The 21280-nt window shown below is 39.2% G+C and overlaps 1 protein-coding gene across 9 annotated transcripts in view; it reads right to left on the reverse strand.

Annotated features, from left to right (window-relative positions):
- Positions 1–2071, reverse strand: part of robo2 (roundabout, axon guidance receptor, homolog 2 (Drosophila)) — a 284651-nt gene extending 282580 nt beyond the window's left edge. For 3 of the 9 annotated variants that reach the window (XM_034207224.1, XM_034207222.1, XM_034207215.1), the window contains exon 1: positions 1465–2071. In XM_034207224.1, the coding sequence (XP_034063115.1) occupies positions 1465–1588 (124 nt within the window). In that variant the 5' untranslated portion in view covers positions 1589–2071. The remainder of the gene's footprint in view (positions 1–1464) is intronic. The other 6 variants (XM_034207223.1, XM_034207212.1, XM_034207213.1 and 3 more) reach the window with 4 other exon arrangements.
- Positions 2072–21280: the final 19209 nt, after the last annotated feature.

Consider the following 21280-nt stretch of genomic DNA (forward strand, 5'->3'; position numbering starts at 1 on the left):
CTAATTACACGGAGGGAGGTCAGTGCCCTCCATTTCACCAGAGGCCAGTTATCACGAGGATTTCATACTTTGCTTTTACCCTTGGTTTACAGATTGCTGATTCATATTTGCACCAAACAAATCAAATTGCAACCTTGAACACATTTGACCCTTCATTTCAAGTGATTCAAAGAAATTGGTCTGAAAATACATCTCGCTTTTGAAAGCTCTGGTAGAATGAAACTTTATTTTCGTTCTATCTGAAAATGTTCCTCTTATCAGAATTGTTGTAACATTGACAGACCAATATCCGGCGACATTTTTTTTAATGAACGTCAATTTGTACGACCTATTTCTTATGTTCACTGTAGTAATTTATGCACATATGAACTGATTAAAGTAAGAGAAGAACTAGACATCAAAAGAGAAATGCTTTCATTATCCAATAGTGTGTAACAAATCTGAGAGCATGGTCCCAGTCATTAAGTGAAAACTTCTGTGATGTAATGATGCTTGTCGGCGAGAAGTGCGCGGACACGGTACAAGAGGGGGTGCAAGAAATATGCATTTGAAGAAATGTTAAGTAGATAACGAGTGAAGCAGAACAAGAGCAAAAGCAAAGTGGCAAGGAATCATTAAATAGATCACCGTGGTGACACTGCCTCTTTGAAGACACGCACGTCCCACTGAGCGTGAGCCCCCAGTGCTACCACTGCTGATGTGCTACGGCGAGCATCTCTCAGCCTTCTCACTGAGAACTATCACTAAGATTAGAGGTTCCTTTAATCCGACAAAGGGGATTAAATGCTACAAGAGGGGCGAGAGGACCGCTCCCACGGAGGGGCTGAGATTAATTATTAACACCCCTCCTCGAAACTGGTGATCTAAGTCTTTAAACCAAATATCACAGTTCTGAAACACTGCTGGAATGTCCTGCCAACCAAACATTCCAGGGCACACGGACCAACGTGATCTCCATCAAAACACTCTGCCACACAGAGAGGGTGTGTGTGTGTGTGTGTGTGTGTGTGTGTGTGTGTGTGTGTGTGTGTGTGTGTGTTTGCGTGTGTGTGCGTGTGTGTGTATTAATATACCTTATGTGCATATATTGTTGGACAGCTTTACATTGGCTACCACTGAAGAGTTGGACAAAACCATACAGCACAGCAAACAGCAGTGGTCATCACTTTAATCCACAAAAACAAAGAGGTCAACTTTCTCAGCTGACAGTCAGTTATAATTGAAAAGACAATACCAAGTATACCAGAAGAACAACAATTATGTATAAGTCCAGATGTTCACAACATCTAATGATGGCACCAAACATCCATATCAAAAAGTGTTACAAGGAAAGGTCAGTCTGTGATGAGGATGGTTCATTTAAACAGCGTCCGACCCAAGATCACCTGAAACCCTTTTGAAAGCATACTGATACAGTACAGGTGCAAAAACTAAACATTTAGATCATAGTTGATCATCACTTACCCCCCTTGTTCCATCTGCCTTTAGTCCTTGCCTGATAGGTGAGTGCGGGACAGCCGGTCAGTACCAAGAGAAAAAAAACAAGTTCAAACACAGAAAGAAATCCAGACTTTGCTCTGGAAAACATGTCCAAGAGTTGCTGGCGGTCGAGTCACTTTCACATGGCTGTGTTTCCTCCTAGAGCGGCGCGGCTGTGGCGCATGGTAACCCACGCGTGGGCTGTCATCATCAGTCACGCTGGTGTCAGCAGTGGATCTCTAGTCCTACCATGCTGCTCTGAGATGCCCCGGCTGGGTGCTGATCTTCACTGATGCTGGAGCTCCGAGTGAAGCCGCATCTCTCCCCTTCTGTAAGCTCTGCCTCACCAGAGCGCGCGGGAACAGGAACACACAGCTTGCCACGCGACGGCACAGCTCAGCTACTCTCGGCACAGTGCATAGGAACTCGCTCTCACTAAAGCTCTCCACACACACACACACTCCCTCTCTCTCCGTCTCTCTCACGCTCACTGCTGCCACCGCTGTTGATGCTGATGCTGCTGCTGGAGCGGCTGCTGAATTATTCCCTGCCCTCCTCACTCTGGGTTTCAGAGGGAATTCAATCCTCTGCGCTCTGTCTTTAGCTCAGAGCATCACATCGTGGAAGAGACGAGAGGTGGGAGCACTCTAGAAAGATTCCTTCAGGGGTGTGTTGGACTGAGGCTGTCTCTAGTGTAAACCAACAAACAGGCAAGTAAGAATACCAGGTGAGCAAAGGGGCAGAGAAAAGACAAGATACTTCTTTGTAGAGATGCCTTTATCTGGAAGACATTTGTGTGGAGATTGCATCATACTTGCCAAAGAGCCCGGCTTGACTGGGGGCAATGGAGCATGGAGGAAAGGAGAAAGACAGGGCAGGGAAAAAGAGATTAGGAGACCAGAAAGGAGCACTCTGGTGGGGAAATTGTAGAGTCCTCCCCTCCTGACCCATCCCCCTTTGCTGTTACAGCTTCCAAAACTGTACAACATATCCAGAGCACAGAAAGTCAAACAAAAACATTGTTAAGAAATTGTTTCTTGGAACATGAATTTGAAACTACAACATTTTTAAGGTAACATGATGACAGAGCATGTCTTCAACCACAGTGTACATCTAAAAATGTACAATGTGATTTGATGTTGATTTCTGAGTTTGAACCAAAATATTTGTGTTCTAATTTATATCTGTGGATCACACACCATAAGCCATTTACAAGGCAAGTAAAATACTTTACTTGCCTTCTTCTATCCCCATGATTGTCTTTAGTATTAATGAATCTGCCAATGTATTAAACATAACTTTGATCATGCTGCATTTTGTCAAGTAATTACTTTAGAGATAAGTAACTAGTAATCATTTCTCATCAGTGAAAGGCAAGTTACTGAAATAACACATTCTCCCTGTGGCAATGCTCCAATGGAAAAGAAAATTGCATAACATGTTAAAAACTGTGGGAAATCTCAACTTTTCCAAAAAAACAGAACCAACATTTAAATGGTAACAAATTATAAGCGTTCAAAGAACAGCCGTGATTTAGTTTGAGTCTTTTGGATGCAAGGCACATTGCTTATCAAGACACCAGCCACAGTTCTCTGACGAAGCTCCAAGGTCGTTATGCTCCCAAATTCATAAAACAGGTACATCACAGACGGGATTATGAACAGGCGGTCTCGTGCACACACCATGGCTTTAATGTTGTAATTATAGCCTTTAAGGAAACTCATGATCAAGTCCATCATTTTGCATACACACTGCAAATTAATATCTTAAATCCGTACATAATCTCACTCGTTTCCTGCCTGCAACTGCCCCCCACACCTCCATTCTCCTCTTGCATTATGGTATCTCTCTTTCCATTCAAGACAACCTGCAACAACACCAGGAACTATAATTATGCTTCTGTACAGGAGGAATTAGATGTATATTTTGTCTAAGAAACCAGCAGGAGCATCTGTTGGCAATACACATTTGCGATGACAGATAAACAAGCGCAATGTTTGCTTCTCTCTGGTCTATTGCACCAAAGCTGCAGAACATAACTCTAAGTATGACAGACCCCTGTTAATTGAGTTATACAATTACAAAGCTATGTTTCACCAGACTAGGTAAATCCAGACCCTAATGTGACAGTGTATCTTGTCTACTCCTAAGTAGGAGTTTCTCATCAGTAGCCTGTAGCTTTTTGTGTTGAACAGTAATACTCAGAGATTATTCTTTTTGCATATAAAGAGCCTGGTGTGGTACCTTAGGCTCCAAATTTAAATGATGCTGGCAAGGCACCACATAGCTTAGATGCAAGCGGTTAGTAGAGGACGACCTGAAAATACATGGAGCGTCTGCTACAGCTTGTGCTACAGCCTGTGCTAAATAGTAAGTGGTCTACGGTGACAGCTTGTTACAGTCTGTGTCACATGGCTGTGCTCCTTCATAAGCCACGCGTGTAGATCGAGGACCTTGAAAATAACAATTGTTGCCATTATGGCAGTAGTATTGTTCAAGCTCTTGCACAGTTTGAATTTACAACTAAGAAGGTCAAACTCTTCTATCCAGAAAAAAAGTGTGCATCAACAACAGCTGATTAAAACAACACATCAATCGATAGCACATATACGAACAATTACTGTATGTGGAAGAAGTTTTAAGTACAAAGTTCAGTGACAGAAAAACAACACAGATGTTCCAAAACAAACTCGCCCGTGTGTCATCATTGGATAAAAGGGATGGACTTTGATGTCTGTTGCCTCTTGTGTAAAATGAGTTCACACAGACAAATCTGGTGAATTGTAACTAGAATTAGCATTCACAGTGTCTTTGTCTAAGGTCCCTTTGAGCCCATTACACTAACCATTCAAAGTTGTTTTTGCTTCAAAATACTTTCTGCCTCTTTAATTCAGTACTGAGAAACAGAAGGGGTAAGGAGAAGAGGGAATAAGAGGGGAACCTGTTCAGTGTGTGATAGTCATGGCAGATGTATAGACAAATGCACAGAAGTATTGTTGGTGTAGTCACCAAAACAGTATCTACTGTTGAGGGAGTAAACAGAGTAGGGAGGAGTGAAGTGGAGGGGGTATGGGAACCCCTACATCATACTGGTAAGTCTGACAGCTTATCACCGCCAGACAAGAGGCCCCTGGATAAATGTGGTCAAGCAGGAGAGGAGCCCAGCTTCAGCAGGGATGGGGTGCAGGACAGCGATAAGGATGGAGCTCTACTGGGCGAAATGGGGGAGCGAAGCAAGGGGCCCCAGGCAGAGAAACTCAGCCAACAGCAACGTTCATTCCAGCTCCGGCTGGCTAAACCTCTTAAAAAATGTACACATAGGCATTCACCATACTCAGCAAATATAGGTTACAGCATGTGTGCGTTCATGTGTCTCTTGAGTGCGAAAGAAGACATTTGCACTTCTTACAACTGAACCCAGAAATAGAGAGTAAGTGAGGGCACAATGAAGAGCTAAAGAGTGAAGGAGGAATAAAAGAGGAGTAGAAAGAGGAGAGAAAGACTGAGAGAAAGTGTCATCTTGATGTTTTTCCGATGCCGGCTTCTTGAAAACATGACATTTGCTTTTTTAGAGGAAGTGACAGAGCGAGCAACCATGAATTGATCCCCTGATGGAGATCTGGCTCTTTGTGTAGTCGTTTTCTCCTCTGCGCATCTGCCTGCCCAGATACTGGATAATCTACTCGCTCCCGGCATTCCTAATCCAACCATCCATCCCCATTCACTCCGCCCATGTGTGTCCCAGTACAGGGGTCTAGTTTGGAAGTCTGTAATGGAACATATTTGGTTGTTTGTCTCTCCTGAAATCATTGTTCAGGGCAATGGTAACATTTTCATTTATCTTGCAATGCCAACCTCTGGGTAATGATTAACAATCAAATTATAATCAGAATCAGAGACACAGCAAGATTCAACCAAATATTCAGTGGTGGAGCCTTTATTTAGTTTCCCTGATTTCTTTACCAATGTTGGCTTTGCAAAAATATTAAAAGCTAGAATATTTACGCCAGTCCGTTTGTTTGTCTTTAAGTTCTAATTTTCACTGTAAAATGTACAGATGATGGTCAACAAAGGAAGATAATTGAATAGAGCATTACTCCCAGTATGGCTCCTGGAAACCAAATGCAAAAGATCATAAGCAGATTACGACTCCGTCAGCCAATTCAAATAAGTAAACAAGCCAGGCTAGAAAAGAGCAGCGCTTGTGGAAAACGATTAGTAAATATGATTGCTGTGACATATGTGCCAGGCTTATCGGTCAGATGACTGATCAATGTGGAAAATGGAAATCATAACAGCTTGTCGAGCAATGTCAATTAATAAATGTACTGCAATTGGATTTCATATAAAAGTTTATGCCAATTCTTAATTAAAAAAAATACATTAACAACTATCCCTATACAATAAACTGGTCAATGATTTGCAATTCAATCGTTTAGATGTCCTCATTATCTGTGCTGTGAAAAGAAAATGTGGGTGCTCCCTTCAAACTCAATATGGATGATCTCATTGTGTTCTGCACCTCCATAACATGCTGTACTAAACAGCTCTCCACTCAAATTGCCTGTACAGGCATCCATATGTAAATGTTATATGAAACCATTCAGAAAGAGGCTGTCATTTTAATTTGCAGTATTTTTTTTAATAAATTGTAATAATTAATTCATAATAATTTTATTTGACCCTGAGGCTGCGTTTGTAATAATGTACAAGAAAACAGCAATTGAAGTTAAAAGTGTGGCGCAAGCTGAAGGGGCAATTACATCCGGAATAAATTATTTTACAATCAATCCTTTAGACGGCATAAACTTGGGCACAGAATGCGTCTGTGAATGGTCCCGCAAGTCAAAGAACAGAGAGGTAATAAGAATCAGAATGAGTTAGTGATGGCTGTCATAAAATATGGCAGGAGCTTTTATTTACTACCTGCAATAAAGCTGCCTCTGTCACGATTTATGGAAATGTTGCCCCATAGACCTAAACCCTTTTTGCCAAGGGCATGTTAACAACCTCATAGTGCATTCAGAATATATTGGCAGATGGACATTTTGTCTAATAGAGCATTGCAACCTGAAAAGCATGCGCTAAAAAAAAGAAAGAGCGTCAAGCTTATGTGGTATTCTGGTGGCAGCGTGGCTCAAGCCTGAGGTCTGTCTCCATCTCTGAGACCCAACCAAACTGCTAGCTTATGCTCAGACTTTATATTGTCTCAGCACTCATCATTCTCCTGTCCAATCTCCCAACCATTTTTTTTAACATGTGTTTACCTCTATGTTTAATATGGTAACTATACCTAATTTATTTGTAACAATGTAGATTCCCAGCAGTGGGACAAATAAAGGATTTCTGATTTCCAATTGTCAGAGATGTCTGAAACCAATTAAACAATTGGTAAAAGTTTGTTATACTCTGGTCATTGTTACAGTTCCTGTATAGACAATGTTGTTTTGTTACAGTTTTGGTTTCACAACTTTGTTAACTCAAGGTCAAATGTTGTACTTTATGAGCTCTCAACTTAATCGAGACTTCTGACATGGCATTAAACATTGTTAATACTGAATAAAATATTGTACACATAAACTAAGTGAAAGCAGAGAAATATACTTCAGTCAGTTCATATTGTCACTTTACAGATTTCAATATCTAATCATGTTTTATGTTTACAAGTCTCAGTAGGCTACTAATTCATGTTTTCAGTTAATACAGTATGTTACAGAATATTTCCAAAAATAAAACGTTTTTTATCAATAGTAATATTTTCCTGCAGAAGTGCTGCCACCATTCCAAGGCCCACACAGGTGTTTTCAATTGCTGTGACTAATTAGACCTCTGTGAGGGTTGGTGGTGGGCAGAAGCTAAGGTTGGGATGCATGACTCCCCCCTCTGCCATGTCCCAATGAGACTGATAACAGTATTAGGTGTTCTGTCATAGCAGCTGCAACAAAGCTAAAAAGAAGAGAAGGCTAAGTGACCTGTCAATCAAACAGACTCTGCCACAAAGTCCTGAGAGAAGATCAAATCAGCTAAAATAGGTGACAACACCTGCGGGAAAAAAACACATGGAGTGCAGGACCCTTGATAAATGTGATATTTTCAACCATACCAAAGTATGTCGGTGATTTAAACGTAATACTTTTATCATACTGTAAAGCTATTTGAAATTAGGTTTTGACAGTCACAACATTGACAGTTGTTGCATCTCCTTACACTAGTAGCTCAGCAGGGAATGTAATAGGCTTCCAATACATATATAAAACATCTGTAATCCTGTATACCACACACATGCTTATTAAATATGTTAACTATAGAGTATTCCAACAGGTAGCATAAAACTGGCATTCTACAAATAATGGGGTAATAGGATTATACGATTGATTATAACATAATGGCAAAGGTGCATGATAGGAGAATCATGTTTTGAATGCTTTTTCTTATTAAATCGCTATGAAGTGATTAAGAAAATACTATATAAGCCCCATGCATTACATGCATATCCATTAGATTGGTTAGAAAACAACAGGGTTTAACAATAAATTATAACGTAAAAAAGATTGTTGTGCCTATACTGTAGGTTAGAATGCATAGAAAATGTGGAAAAATCAACATTATATTTCAGGGGACATGTGGCAACAAGAGAAGATATGTGAGGCAGACATTAACAGAAATAATGTGTACCATGCTTTAAGCCATAACAGCATTAACACGGTTTTTTTACAGACACAATTCACAGGCTGTGCTACAATAGAAGTGCATTATGAAACTGTAATGAGCAGAATCAATGTATTGCTCCAGTCTCTACTAGTCAGTGGGGGGGGGGGGGGGGGGGGATATGGACAGGGCTCCTGTCCCCATCCTGGCTCAGGAGTTCCACATGATTACTGGCCTCACTGGTGAAGGTCACCAGCTCTTCAGACCAACAACACTGTACGCTCTATATTACACTCTCAATGATATAACAGGTTTCAACAGTGCCAGCTCTCAAATCTCTTCTCCTCGCTCTCTCCTTTTCTGTGTCTCTCTTACCTCTCAAAACACTATAACATTTCAACTACACACTTAGCTGTGGTCTGCAGAACTACATTTCTCTTTTTTCTCGCAGTTGGTGTGTCATCATATAATTGATTAACAAAAAATCCTGCAAGATGCTGGATATACTGTCACAAGAATACACAAAGCTATCTTACAAGCTAGGGCTGCTCAATAAATCGTATTTTAAATCGCAATTACGATTATGGCTTGCAACGATTACAAAAACAACGTAATCGAAATAAAACGATTATTTTTTTATTATTATTATTTTTTTATATTGGTTTTTCAGTTGAGTTATACTTAAAGTTCAGGGTCATCAACTGTTAAAAACATACTGTTAAAACATTTTTTCTCCAATAAATTGATGTTTTCAAAGTAAATGGATAATCGTTTTTAATAATCAATTATTGACCCAAATAATCAAGATTAGGATTTTTGCCATAATCGAGCAGCCCTACTACAAGCGATCCTACAATGCAGCTATGTCAATGAGTACAATTATTACATTTAACAAAAGATAGATTGACCTTTAATGACTCATGTCATCAAAGTAAAGCTCAAACAACTGTTTTAAAAATAATGTTTACCTAGCTGGCAAGATAGGGTTTGTTTTTTTAAACAGTACTTTAACTGAATTATACAAAACATCAGGGGAACAGTAAAGTGGAAATAAAAATGTCAAAACTAAATGTTTTATACTTGAAAACTTGAAAATCAGAACTGGAATGTGCAAAGGACAAGCCTGTGATGATTTAGACCCTCAGAAGCAGGGCCAAACAGTCACTTGCTACAGGCGTGAGAGAGAGATTACATCACTATGTTGGTCCTTAACTTTACTTATCAATTATTCTTTAAAACAATAGTAATGACATTTACAAGAGGTAGTCCCATTTATGAGTGATGAACTTCCTTTCACTGTGGAGTTCTCAGTCTCCACTTGATGAGTGCACAGCATATATTACAGTTTTAAAGACCAAACGCGACAATGTCTATCTATATGCAGTTGTAGATTTTTCTTTATTATTGGCAAAAATGCATCACATTTTAATGTGATATTTTTTGAAATAGTTCCCAGGTAGAAATGTAAAACTTGGTAGTAGTAATGTCTCTCAACAAGCATTGTGTTGAACTGCTATTTGACCTCAAAGACAATGTAAAATGTAACGTTACATATAGCTCAAATATAGGCTTTTACTTTATTTTCCTTGTATCGTGTATTTCAAGTCATTTTAATTTGCAGTATTTTTTTTAATAAATTGTAATAATGAATTCATAATAATTTTATTTGGCCCTGAACACAGTGTATACCATTACATTATTTCCCCTCTTTCATTTAAAAGTTGTATGTAGGGAAGCTGTCGCTCAGTGGATAGTGTGCTGGACTTCGAATCAGGGGATAGCAAGTTCGAGTCCCACTGCAGTCAGCATGTCGTTGTGTCCCTGGGTAAGACACTTCACTATCAAGCACAAGTACGGGCACGAGCAAAAAATAGGACTCAAGAGCATAACCAGGCAATAAGGTTTTAGTCAAGTCAAGCGTTTAATCCAAAAGGTAAAAATAAAACAGGCAATGATCAAAAAATTTACTGACTGGAAGCAACGAAAAACAACCAACTAAGTTGGCAGAAAACTACTAGAGAAGCAACAAAAAAACAACCAACTAGGTTGGTACAAATGCTAAGCAGCTAGACCAATAGCTTACGTCAGGAGAGAAACATGGAGCACTTTCTGCTATACAGACAAGACGAACTGGCACTGACCAAGGAAACAGCACAGACTAAATACACAGGTGAGGAGTGATCATTAGGGACAGCTGAGGCTCATTGAGGCCAGGCAGGTGATTAACAGGGAGCGAAAATACACAGGTGAGGGAGTGAGGCGATCAGCCAGGGCCAGGGATGTGACATTCACCCCAAATTGCTCCTGTGGGGATTGTCCACGAATGTATGTAAGTCGCTTTGGATAAAAGTGTCTAACAAATGTAATGTAATGTCATTTCTGAATTTCACTTCATAGGTACCCAACATGGAAAATGTATGCATTATATGTCAAACTGGTGCAATAAGTAGAAAATAACCATAATAGGTATGTTATGGAAATGTGTAACATGTTCTACACTTATCTGAAGTCGATGTGCTACTTAATATAAATCACTAACTCAGTTCAGCTTCAGGCTGTTGCACAGTCTCATTTATTTGAATACTGTGCATTTGCCAACTACTAGACTGTTGGTCAATCGATCATCAGCTGTATACAGTCTGGGGGCTTGTTTGCTGTAAGAATATAAAGTAATTCCTGTGGGGTTATTTATTATCAAACATAAAATAACTGTGGTAGAAATGCCAAAAGGTGGCTATGGATCAGCAAAGGAAGTTCTCATTATAAAACACACACCAAAAGCATTGTGTCAGATAAATGGAGTGAGACACAGTGTCTTGGAGTAACTTTCTGGAGGCGTTTACAAAATGAGATCCCAAGCTACAGGCAGAGGAGTAGAAGACTGCTGATACATTGAAAGCTATACACATCCATTACTTCATATCATCAGCAACAATCACATCATCTCCCAGACACTTCCAGGTAGACCTGAGCCCCCTCAGGCTTTATTGGAGCTGCTAGCCCAGCATCCATACAGTCACCCAAGCTACCGCTACAGCTCATCCTTCCATTTCAGAAACACTTTTGATCACTGCAAATTCAATGAGCATAATAAGCCAGTCAATATGAAACCTACCCTCTTATATCCAGTTCAAAATATGACTTCGTAGAAATAACAGCAGGAGAGAAAAGCACTCAGACTGAAGTCAGGAGTTTCCATAATGATTATTTTTCTCCCTGCACTCTTTTGCTCCCCTCCAGATAATAGGATCACTTTTCATATAGGGAAGAAATGTTGAAAATGTGTCTGCATTTACCACATCGGTTTGAAATGAATGTTTATGCCTCACTGATAGATGTAAATCCATATTCTGCTATTGAAAAATGTTGACTGACTGTCGGGTAGTTCATGTCCAGATTGACAATTCTGCCAATTCTGAATACTGCGAGCCAGTAAACTGGCAGTGATGCATTTCAAACCGTGCCCGTTTTGCCGTGTGTCTAAATCAACAGTATAAACCCAGTGGTGTTAGCTGGCGCATACGTTTTGCAGTGGTGCAATGTAAACAGCAGGCTTTCACGCGGACACTGACAATGGTCTCAAGATCTTCACTTTAATCTAAATCATCTTTGCGTTAATTAAATATTTTAACCACAATATTGATTTGCACAATGAAAATAAAAATGCCAGCATTTAGAATTACCTTTTAGCATTATTTTCCTAAACTTGATTTACCATCATTCCTTCATCAATAAGCTGTTTGGGGACCAGCACAATAGTAACATGCAATCATACTTAAACAGGTGGACATGGTGGTCTTTATAACTGCTGCCTACTCTGCATACAGCCTCAGGCCAACCCCATTACCAGCTGCAGCTCTGTTCAGCTTTATTTTTACCTTCACTAAAATGTTAGGCTCGTAAAAAGTTTGGGCTTGTTCGAGTAGAGGAGTGGAGTTTGCCAGCGAAATATCTCCTGCTGCTTAAATTATTGGCATAAGTGATTCATTACTTCAAGAAAACTATTTGAAATGCAAAAAATAGATACCTTTCACAAAGTTCAGTTATGTAAGATATGAATGTATGCTACCGGGCTGTCTATTATGACCTTGTGTTGGTCCCTGTTTAGCAGTGGCAAACACATCATTCCTATTCAGGTCCCTCCAACAGGAGGCAGAGAGGTGAAATTGCTGACCTATAGAAACAGTTTGTAGGGAATTCAAGGTCAAGCTCCACAATATCCCCACCTGGGTCCCTTCACACACACACACACACACACACACACACACACACACACACACACACACACACACACACACACACACACACACACACACACACACACACACACACACACACACACACACACACACACACACAGAGAGATGGAGAGAAATACACCCCTTTCTTTGATGGGGTGGGCCATTGCTTTTGGGAGTAGTGTTGGGCATTAAATCTGCCTGGCAATGAGAAAGAGTGGCAGCCACTCAGCTAGGGGGCCTAAAAACACATTTTAAATGTTGTCGAGATGACATGTCTCGTCCATCGCTCAGACTGTGCTGACAGGGCTGACAGTTGGCCAGCTTTTATGAGTCTGACTTGAAGGTTGCACATTTTTTCCAATGAAACTCACCTGCATAGCCTGATATGTGTTTTCACATTGCATTTGCATTTTACATTGATGCTTGTTTAGCTTTTATTTTTCAATGTTTTATTTTTAATTAGAAAAACAAACTTGATTCCAAACAAACGCAATAAGAAAATGCCAGACACTAAGCTGACCACAGTGCATTTATCACATTTACTGCAGTGAAGATGCAAGACTTGATATGAATGCTTAGGAGATAAATTACTACGTCATAGCTGGCAGCCAGCCGGCGCTCATCAGGAGACTGTGTTGTGTGTTTGTCGCTGGCTCAACCTCAACTTGCTATAAAGAGATGTCAACATGTTTCTAGGGAGACACTAAGACTTAAAGAAAACCTTTTGTTTGACTTTCTCCAAAAGCAAAATTTCAAAGCATTAGGCTACAGAGAGTTGGATCTAAATCCAAGGAATGTATCGATTGGGGATGATTGATTCTGTGAATCAATTTTGTATTAAGAATTGATGTGTTCATGTGGTAGCAGGCCCTGCGGACACAAACATCTCTCTATTAACTGCAATGATTGAACTACACCATAACGGGGAGGTATTCACAAGGGGACTTCAAGTGCTACATTTGTGGGTAGTGGGTTAGGAAGTGGACAGGTGTTCAGGACCCCAGCCTTGTCCAGAGTTAAGAGGTCAGAGCTGTTAGACAGATTAATGTAACGTGTTTGAAATGAGTACACTGTAACAGAATGGAAAGATCATTACAGTGAAATAGAAAGATGAGTCAAACCATGCAAGCAAATCCCCATTAACTAACTGCTGAGTGTCGAGACTGTTTCCTGGTGCTATACAGAACAAAATTCCACAAAACATTCAAATGGAATTGTGTGTCAATTGTATCCAATGTAATGTTATCTGGAAGGGATTTGAAGCTACTGGGTCACACAACATGAAAGGTATTGAATAAAAATTGAACTTTACAAAGGAGAGCAGCGGGAGGGAGATGGTTTCATAGCAATATAAATATAATATGGGAGAGGGTGTTATGACCAGTAAATCTTCCTACAGTACAAACAAACAGCATTCAAACATCAATAATGAGTGTAGGTTGAATTACATGGCATTATCATTATTATATTATTATTAATGGACTTTTTAATTTAGATGTTTAGGGCAGTTGTTTTTGTCTGTTCAGAGTAATACAAAAAAATATATGATGTAAAGTATTTCAAAAAATTGCTTAATATAATTTATAGTTAAGCATTATATTGCGATATATACACCGTTACTGTATTACATATTATTTTTAATATATTAGTCTTTCAAGAATATTTAAATAAACTCCAATGCACACTGACTTACTTACATTTCACATTAACTGAGGTCTCAAATGATTTGACTCATCAGCTTTCAGGGAGCAACCCCACTGTTGTTACAGTAAAATGATAGTGTTTTCAGAGAATTGTTGGTAACTGAATCATATTCACTGGCTTCCAGTAACTGCTAGAATCCACTTCAAGACAATGGTACTTGCGTACCATGCTGCGAATGGATCTGGCCCTTCCTACATCCAGGACATGGTTAACCTGTGCACCCCAGCACGTGCACTCCGCTCTGCATCAGCCAAACAGCTCGCTGCACCCTCGCTGCGAGGGGGACCCAAGTTCCCATCAGCAAAAACACGTGGGTTTGCTATCCTGGCTCCAAAATGGTGGAATGAGCTCTCCATTGACATCAGGAGAGCAGAAAGCTTACACACCTTCCGGCGCAGACTGAGAACTCATCTCTTTCGACTCCACTTTGAGCGATAGAACTATTAACAAAGCACTTATATACTAATAAAGGACTGGCTTATCTAAAGCCAGTTGAGAAGCACTTGAAATGTTTTTGCTCTATGAAACCTGATGTACTTATATGATTCTGTTTTCTTCAAGTTTGTATCTTGTTGGTTGAACGCACTTATTGTAAGTCGCTTTGGATAAAAGCGTCAGCTAAATGCAATGTAATGTAATATTTACAGTTTAAGGGGTATCTGCTCAAACTCATTTATTTTGGTATGCAGTGACAGGATCCAATGAGAACGGTGTCATACAAAACAAATGAATGAAGCTCCCCTACATGTCATTTTTCAAAATACCAGATAGGAGAAACATTTATGGGAACAAGATTATTATAAAATAAAAACATGTGTTTTTTCCTTCTTTCGCAAATCTTGGGCTTCTGTTGTTTCTCTTTCCGCTCTTATTTGCCTTCAGGAAGTTGGGATGGATGTGCCACTCTGGCAACCCCCTCCTGACAAGACCTCTGGCTCAGGCTGACCGTCACCCCTCACATCTGACGCATTGTCCTCAAGCACATTTATACTTTGCCACATGTATAATTACAATCAGACACAAAAAAGGTCAAATGGAACTCAACAGCAGTACTTTATGAGCATGTTGTGCTGTAATATCTGCAGCGCAGTATATATTTTGTGAATATGACCTTGAGACGCAGCAGATAGCTGTTGTAAAAGTTTGCCCAATGTGTGGTACTATCAATGGCAGCAATTAATGCCTCAATTCGTTGTGAATTAGCCGCTTGTTTGTTTACAAGAAAACTCCACAGGGCACATTTGAATATTTTGACTGTAATTGTCAAAGTTTATACCATATAGGAAGAGACTTGCATAGTAAAAGAGATATTTACTTCTTACTAGGGACAACATATTCAGACATATTCAGACAACATATTCTATCGTGATGCCTAAGATTTTTAGGGTGAAAAGTTTTAAGCAATAACCGTTTTTCAGAAGAGAAATGTATGTATACAAATTTCAAATGTCATCTACATTTTATATTTAAAAAGGTTTAAACCAGGTAATAAAACCGTTTTTATCAACATTGTTCTTATAGATTTGCAACCAAAAAAAAAGATTGATAAAAAGCAAACGCAAGCTTTTCCTTCAATGTGTTTGATGAAAGAACTTTCCTTGAAGGTTAGCCAAATTATTAACAGAAATGTACTTGTGCATTGATGGACAGAGGCATAACATTTAACAATAGTACTTCCTTTGATTAATGAGACAACCAGATGTGATTAACACGTCTCTGATTGTGCTGTCAGTCTTCCAAATGGACAGGACCTCAGTGCTCCCCTCTCTGCCATTCCAGTCCAAATGGCTGGGTGTGGAGATGTGTCTCCACATTTCCAGCACTCACTCATTTAAAAGAGCCCTTCGCTCATCACTAAATCTTCCTTGGCCCATCTTGAGATAGGGTTTTATACAGGACAGAAGTCCACTCAGGCTAGCCATCACATTAACTGTCTGCACTGAAACAGCACGCCATTAGCATTAACACCAGAGTACAAGCCGAGAAATGGAAGATGTGCTTGAGATGCCGTGATGAGAGGGGTGGAACAATGTATTTACCAAGTGCATCTCAGTGTAACAAATAACATTAAGGAGAATTTTCTATTTTCTATTAGTCTATGTATTTTACTTTACAAACATACACTTTGGATATTTCTTGCTGCATCAGACTTATTTACTATTCCACATAGGATTTGTACTTCTCAAGTTATTTCTTGCCAAGTAACAAAATTGAAACTAAATGTATTTAAATTATTGTCAGACAACTGATGCACAAAGACTATCACAAAGTAACACAACATCCCAATAGATAGATCAAATAAACCAACACAGATCATATCTACAAAAATGTATGACAAATGTTATCTGTTTCCTTAATGCGCTGTGAGACTATGAAATATTGCATTCTGCCATGGTTGAGAGGGCAAGCTTCACAAATAATTATTCCAGAATGAATGGGCACTGACAGGTCGGTCAATTTTCTTTCTCATGCAGATATGTGGCCAGAGTAAACACTGGCTGATGAATTCCACCTCGTGGTTTATTTTGTGTACCCCTAAAATCTATAAAGGTGGGTGATTGTTTGAAAAATCTTATCATGTAAATATCTTGCAATTCACAAGTACAACACAAACATACAATGTTTGAATGTTTAATGTATTGAGATGCAACACAATAACTACATTGTTATACAAAGGACATTCATCAAATGTTTTGCAGACATGTGCTTTACATTGTAGGTAGAATGGTTACAGGGTGTGTTGTATAAACGAGGAGTTTTCTGCTTTGTTTTTTATTTATTTGTGTGACTTATTACACCATGTTGGCATTAATTATCCTCATGCTGTTGTTATTTGAACTTTAATACCCAATGCAGATTTTGTTGATGAATGACATGTCTACATTTTGTTTTTTCACATACAAATTCTGCAGAAGAGCCATTAATCAAATGAGGCTGAAAAAGTTATGTTAATTCATTATGACATTATTTAAGGTAAGAAAATCTGATGAAAAACACTACGATATAGCAGATATGATCGTTATGAAACATTACCAAATTACATTTAGAAAAAGATCATCTAAGTAGTCATACTTAACACATGTGGCAGAATGTTATAAAGGTAATAAAGAAATGTAACACTTTATATTAAAAAGGTACACAAATTAACCATTAACTAGTTGTTAATTAACATGCATATTAGCAGTATATTGGCTCTTTATTAGTCATTATAAAACACTTATTAATGCCTTATTCTGCATGACTGTTACGGCTGTATGTATTCCCTGTTTCTTTTTCCCTTTGGTTCCTCTACCCAGGTGTGCTACATTGCTGTAACGAGGTTCAGACGAGGTGCACCTGGAGAATGAAGTGCTTAAAAGCTCCAATGCAGCAGCAGAAGGGAGAGGCCCCTGGTGTTGGGACTGCTGTGTTTCTGCCTCTCATCCTAGGATGGAGAGTTAAACATTTGATGTTTTGGTTATAATAAATCCTATGGATTTGATGATTTTAAAGGTGTCTTTAGTGTTCTATTTGGGTCAGTGGTGGAATTTTGTTAGCCCCATAGGGCCATTTTAAGGGTGGGGCGTAACAATGACCATATTCTACAAGTAATAAGCCATTAGTTGAGTTTTTCCTCAATAACCCTCTAATTAGTGCTTATTTATTGTAAGGAAGTTGTTGTACATGAGTTTTGGTCTTAATATGCTCTGCTCAATATGGGCCTAATAAGGCAGTAGTACTACAAGAATAGTTATTCTCCAATAATAACACTTAACAAATATGAGCTATTCTTAGGTAACAAGACATGAAACTATAAGTGTTAATGATGTCTAAATAACTCAAAATTAGGTATTTCTATCTAAGAATGTGTTCCCTATTTTAAAGTGAAGTCTTGTTTATAACCAATTAGCTAGAAGTTTGAATCTAATTGACCTGAACAGGTTCCCTATTCTAAAGTTGCCTCCTCTTCACACTTTGTAAATACATTATAGCACACAACTACTGAAATTAACCTCAACAGTACATGCACAAATTAGGCACACGTTGAAATATCTGTTGTATTAATGAACCACTGAAGAGAGGTTCAGACACACCAACACATGTCAAGTTTCACCAAGGCTGAGAACACAATTATGCAGCCTGTACTTTTTAATAAAAACAGATTTTTTTTTAACAGATTTTATGTATTTGTGATCATACTGTGGGACCTGCTTGTATGTACTTACACAAAGGTGTAGGCCTACTGTTCTCTCTCAACCCAGTCTCATGGCATTTCGTGTTCACCAACACGATTTTTAATCTATTGATTTGTGTTCACCAACACGATTTCCCCCTTTTTTTCGTGTTGCACAGCACGATTTTAAAAGCAATGTATTTCTACTGGTGATGACGCTCATGGAAGCAAGGCATTCGTTTGTGTCGGCTGCCCTTAAAGGCAATGTGAGCGTCCATTCTCATTGGATAACGGAGAATTGTACACCCGGAAGTAAGTATTCCCCTTACTGTCGATTGATTTTACAGTGATATCTGCACTACTCATCGACTAAAAAACACCAGATTATCCTTGTTAATTACACAACATTGATTGGTTTAAATTGTGTTCAATGCTTTTGTATTTTTCCCCTTCGATTCGGAGAAACAAATATTTTTTCGGAGTAAAGCAGGGGTCGGCAACAGGCGGACCGCGGTCCGGATCCGGACCCAGACGCCGACCTATACGGACCCGGAGCTATAATCAATACATTAATAGGGGTTTTTTCGGCTCCTCCCGCTTTTTTAACGCTGATTTGGTTGACTTGTGTAATACGTGGAGAACCGAAGAGTTTTCGTTTTGGGGGTGGGAGTCCGTCCGTCAGTCCGACTGACGGACGGACTCCAGTCCGTCCAGTCCGTCCGTCAGTCCGACTGACGGACGGACAACTTCTCACTTAAAAAAAGAAGAAGAAATCTAGACCGCAAAAATAATTAAACAAGCGAGTACCTGTTTTTCCTGGCCAAGGACAGGTTCCTTGAACACAACACGAGCGTAACGTGTCTTCACGTGGTATATGTCTCGTCTGAAAGGAGTGCTGACAGAGAGCACCGGAACGCCGCTCCAGCTCTTCAAATATTGCAGTACCCACAAGGAGCCGTACACATGCCGCAGTGTTTGCGTGGCTGTGTCTTTAGTTGTAAGCACAGTGGCGATCTGTTGTTATTAGCATCTGGTTAGCTAGCTATGCTAACGAATTTAAAGAGCTTTTCTACAACCAGGTGGAAGAGAGCTCTCTCCTGAGAGGCTCAAATAACCTCAGTGAGGTTAAGGCACACCTTGATATCATTATAGTTATTAATGAGACTAAATGAAAAACAGGTATAAAATACTATATGACAGTAACAAAAAAGTTGTTAAAAATAACAAGAATAGAGTTTAAAAGGGGAGTGATTTGTAAAAATATCCAAAAAGAAAAATATGCTTACAGTTCTGTTTCATATGGGTGTTGAGAGATGTTTCTCCATAGATCTCTTAATGTTGCTCTCAAAGTGCAGCAGATTGATGCTTTTAACTTCAATATTTTAAAAAAAATCTTCCCGGGGGAGCATGCCCCCGGACCCCCTGGAGAAGGTTAGGTCCCCCCCCACTTAAATCATGTTCACATGGATAGGATACTAAATACATTTGCACACATCTTGTGTCCATATCTTTCTGTGTTGGTGGTCATGCCACACCATGCACATACATGCATACGTGAGTCATGGTGAGATATCTGGATTAAGAGGTTGCTTTTTCTTTGCACAGCATGAAAGAAAGGCGAAATGAATGGGCTGTGATTTTAGTTTTTTTAAGCAGAGGTTGAGTTCAATAATGTGTACGACCCTCGGAGGATGTTGTACAAATTGAAAGGAAAAAGGTTCCCCACCCCTGCTGTAAATAATAATAAAAACCCTTGATTTTTAACTTAACATCTCTGTCTCCTATTGATCTGAGTATATTATAAAGAATAGCAGTTAATTGAAGCATTATAGCACAGGCCTTTGTCAGATGGTATTACGCTGTTTTTTTCCTGCTTCGAATAGTTCTCTCTTTTTTCCACCATACCTGTGTTTGCATCACTGTAACCAATGAGCACCTGCATGTGTGTATGAGAATGGCCCTGACACCATTTCAGCCCAGATTTACAAACTCCTGGCAGGACAAGCTCGAGCTCAATACTCGCACTGAATTTAAAAAAAGTGAGTGAGGGGCTGCAATATAAGAGGGAAAGAAAGAGAAACTTTAAAACTGTTCAATTGTTATGATGTGTAAAGACTGATATTGTTCTATAATCGGCTGAAACTGTTAAGTCGTGATGTGAAACGGTTAACAAAGAAAAAGGGAAACTCAAGCTGCTGCTACACTTTATTTTATGTATCTAAAATTAAGCACTTTTAAGATACACATTTTCAAAAGATATTTTATTTATTTTCTCTATTTTATTTGTAAATGCAGCCCGAGAGGAACATTACACATATCCACAGTATTTAAGTAATGTTAATTGACAATACATATTGTTGTTTTTTAATTGTACTTTCTTTATTTGATTGGCAGTCAGTTGTTGATGACATGCAGACGTTGATAAAGCTACAGGTCACTTCAATATATATCACACTAATTCATGAAGCAAGTTAGACATTTTGATGTTCCTGACCTTTGCATGGGGAGATTTTCTCTAACTGGACCTCGTTGAATTTTAGTTGAAGACCCCTGGAGTAAAGGATGGCAGAAGACACTACACTACCCAGAATCCCCAGCTATCGTTTGGACTACACCGTGTGCTCTGTTTGACAAACCCCGTGATAGTCCTCAAGCTCTGTGATTGGAGAGTGTGCTCCGAGGGTTACGCCATTCATTCCAATGGCTGGCGTCTATGTCACGTGATCTTCAAATGTCTCCCTGCAGAAAAAAAAAACATGGCCGAACTTCGTTTTATTCTCGGTGGAAAATGCCTATTTTAAAGTTAGTTTGGCCATTAAAATGCGTTTTGATGTCATTTGATGCGAGAAATATGAGTTGTTATTTCAGATTATGTGTGCAGTGGATGTAAATGATCTTTAGTTTGCTAGTTATTACGAAGATTACTTCAGTAAGTTTTCATTGTTACCAAGGTGGTTGCTAGGGACGCTGCTATCGATATTATTTCTGTTATGTTGTGTAACTGTTTAATGGTGTTATCTTTATTGCTACCCCCTTCCCCGTCAATGTATAGTGT

Source organism: Gymnodraco acuticeps, unplaced genomic scaffold (genome assembly GCF_902827175.1).
Source record: "Gymnodraco acuticeps unplaced genomic scaffold, fGymAcu1.1, whole genome shotgun sequence".
In the NCBI taxonomy this organism is placed as follows: domain Eukaryota; kingdom Metazoa; phylum Chordata; class Actinopteri; order Perciformes; family Bathydraconidae; genus Gymnodraco; species Gymnodraco acuticeps.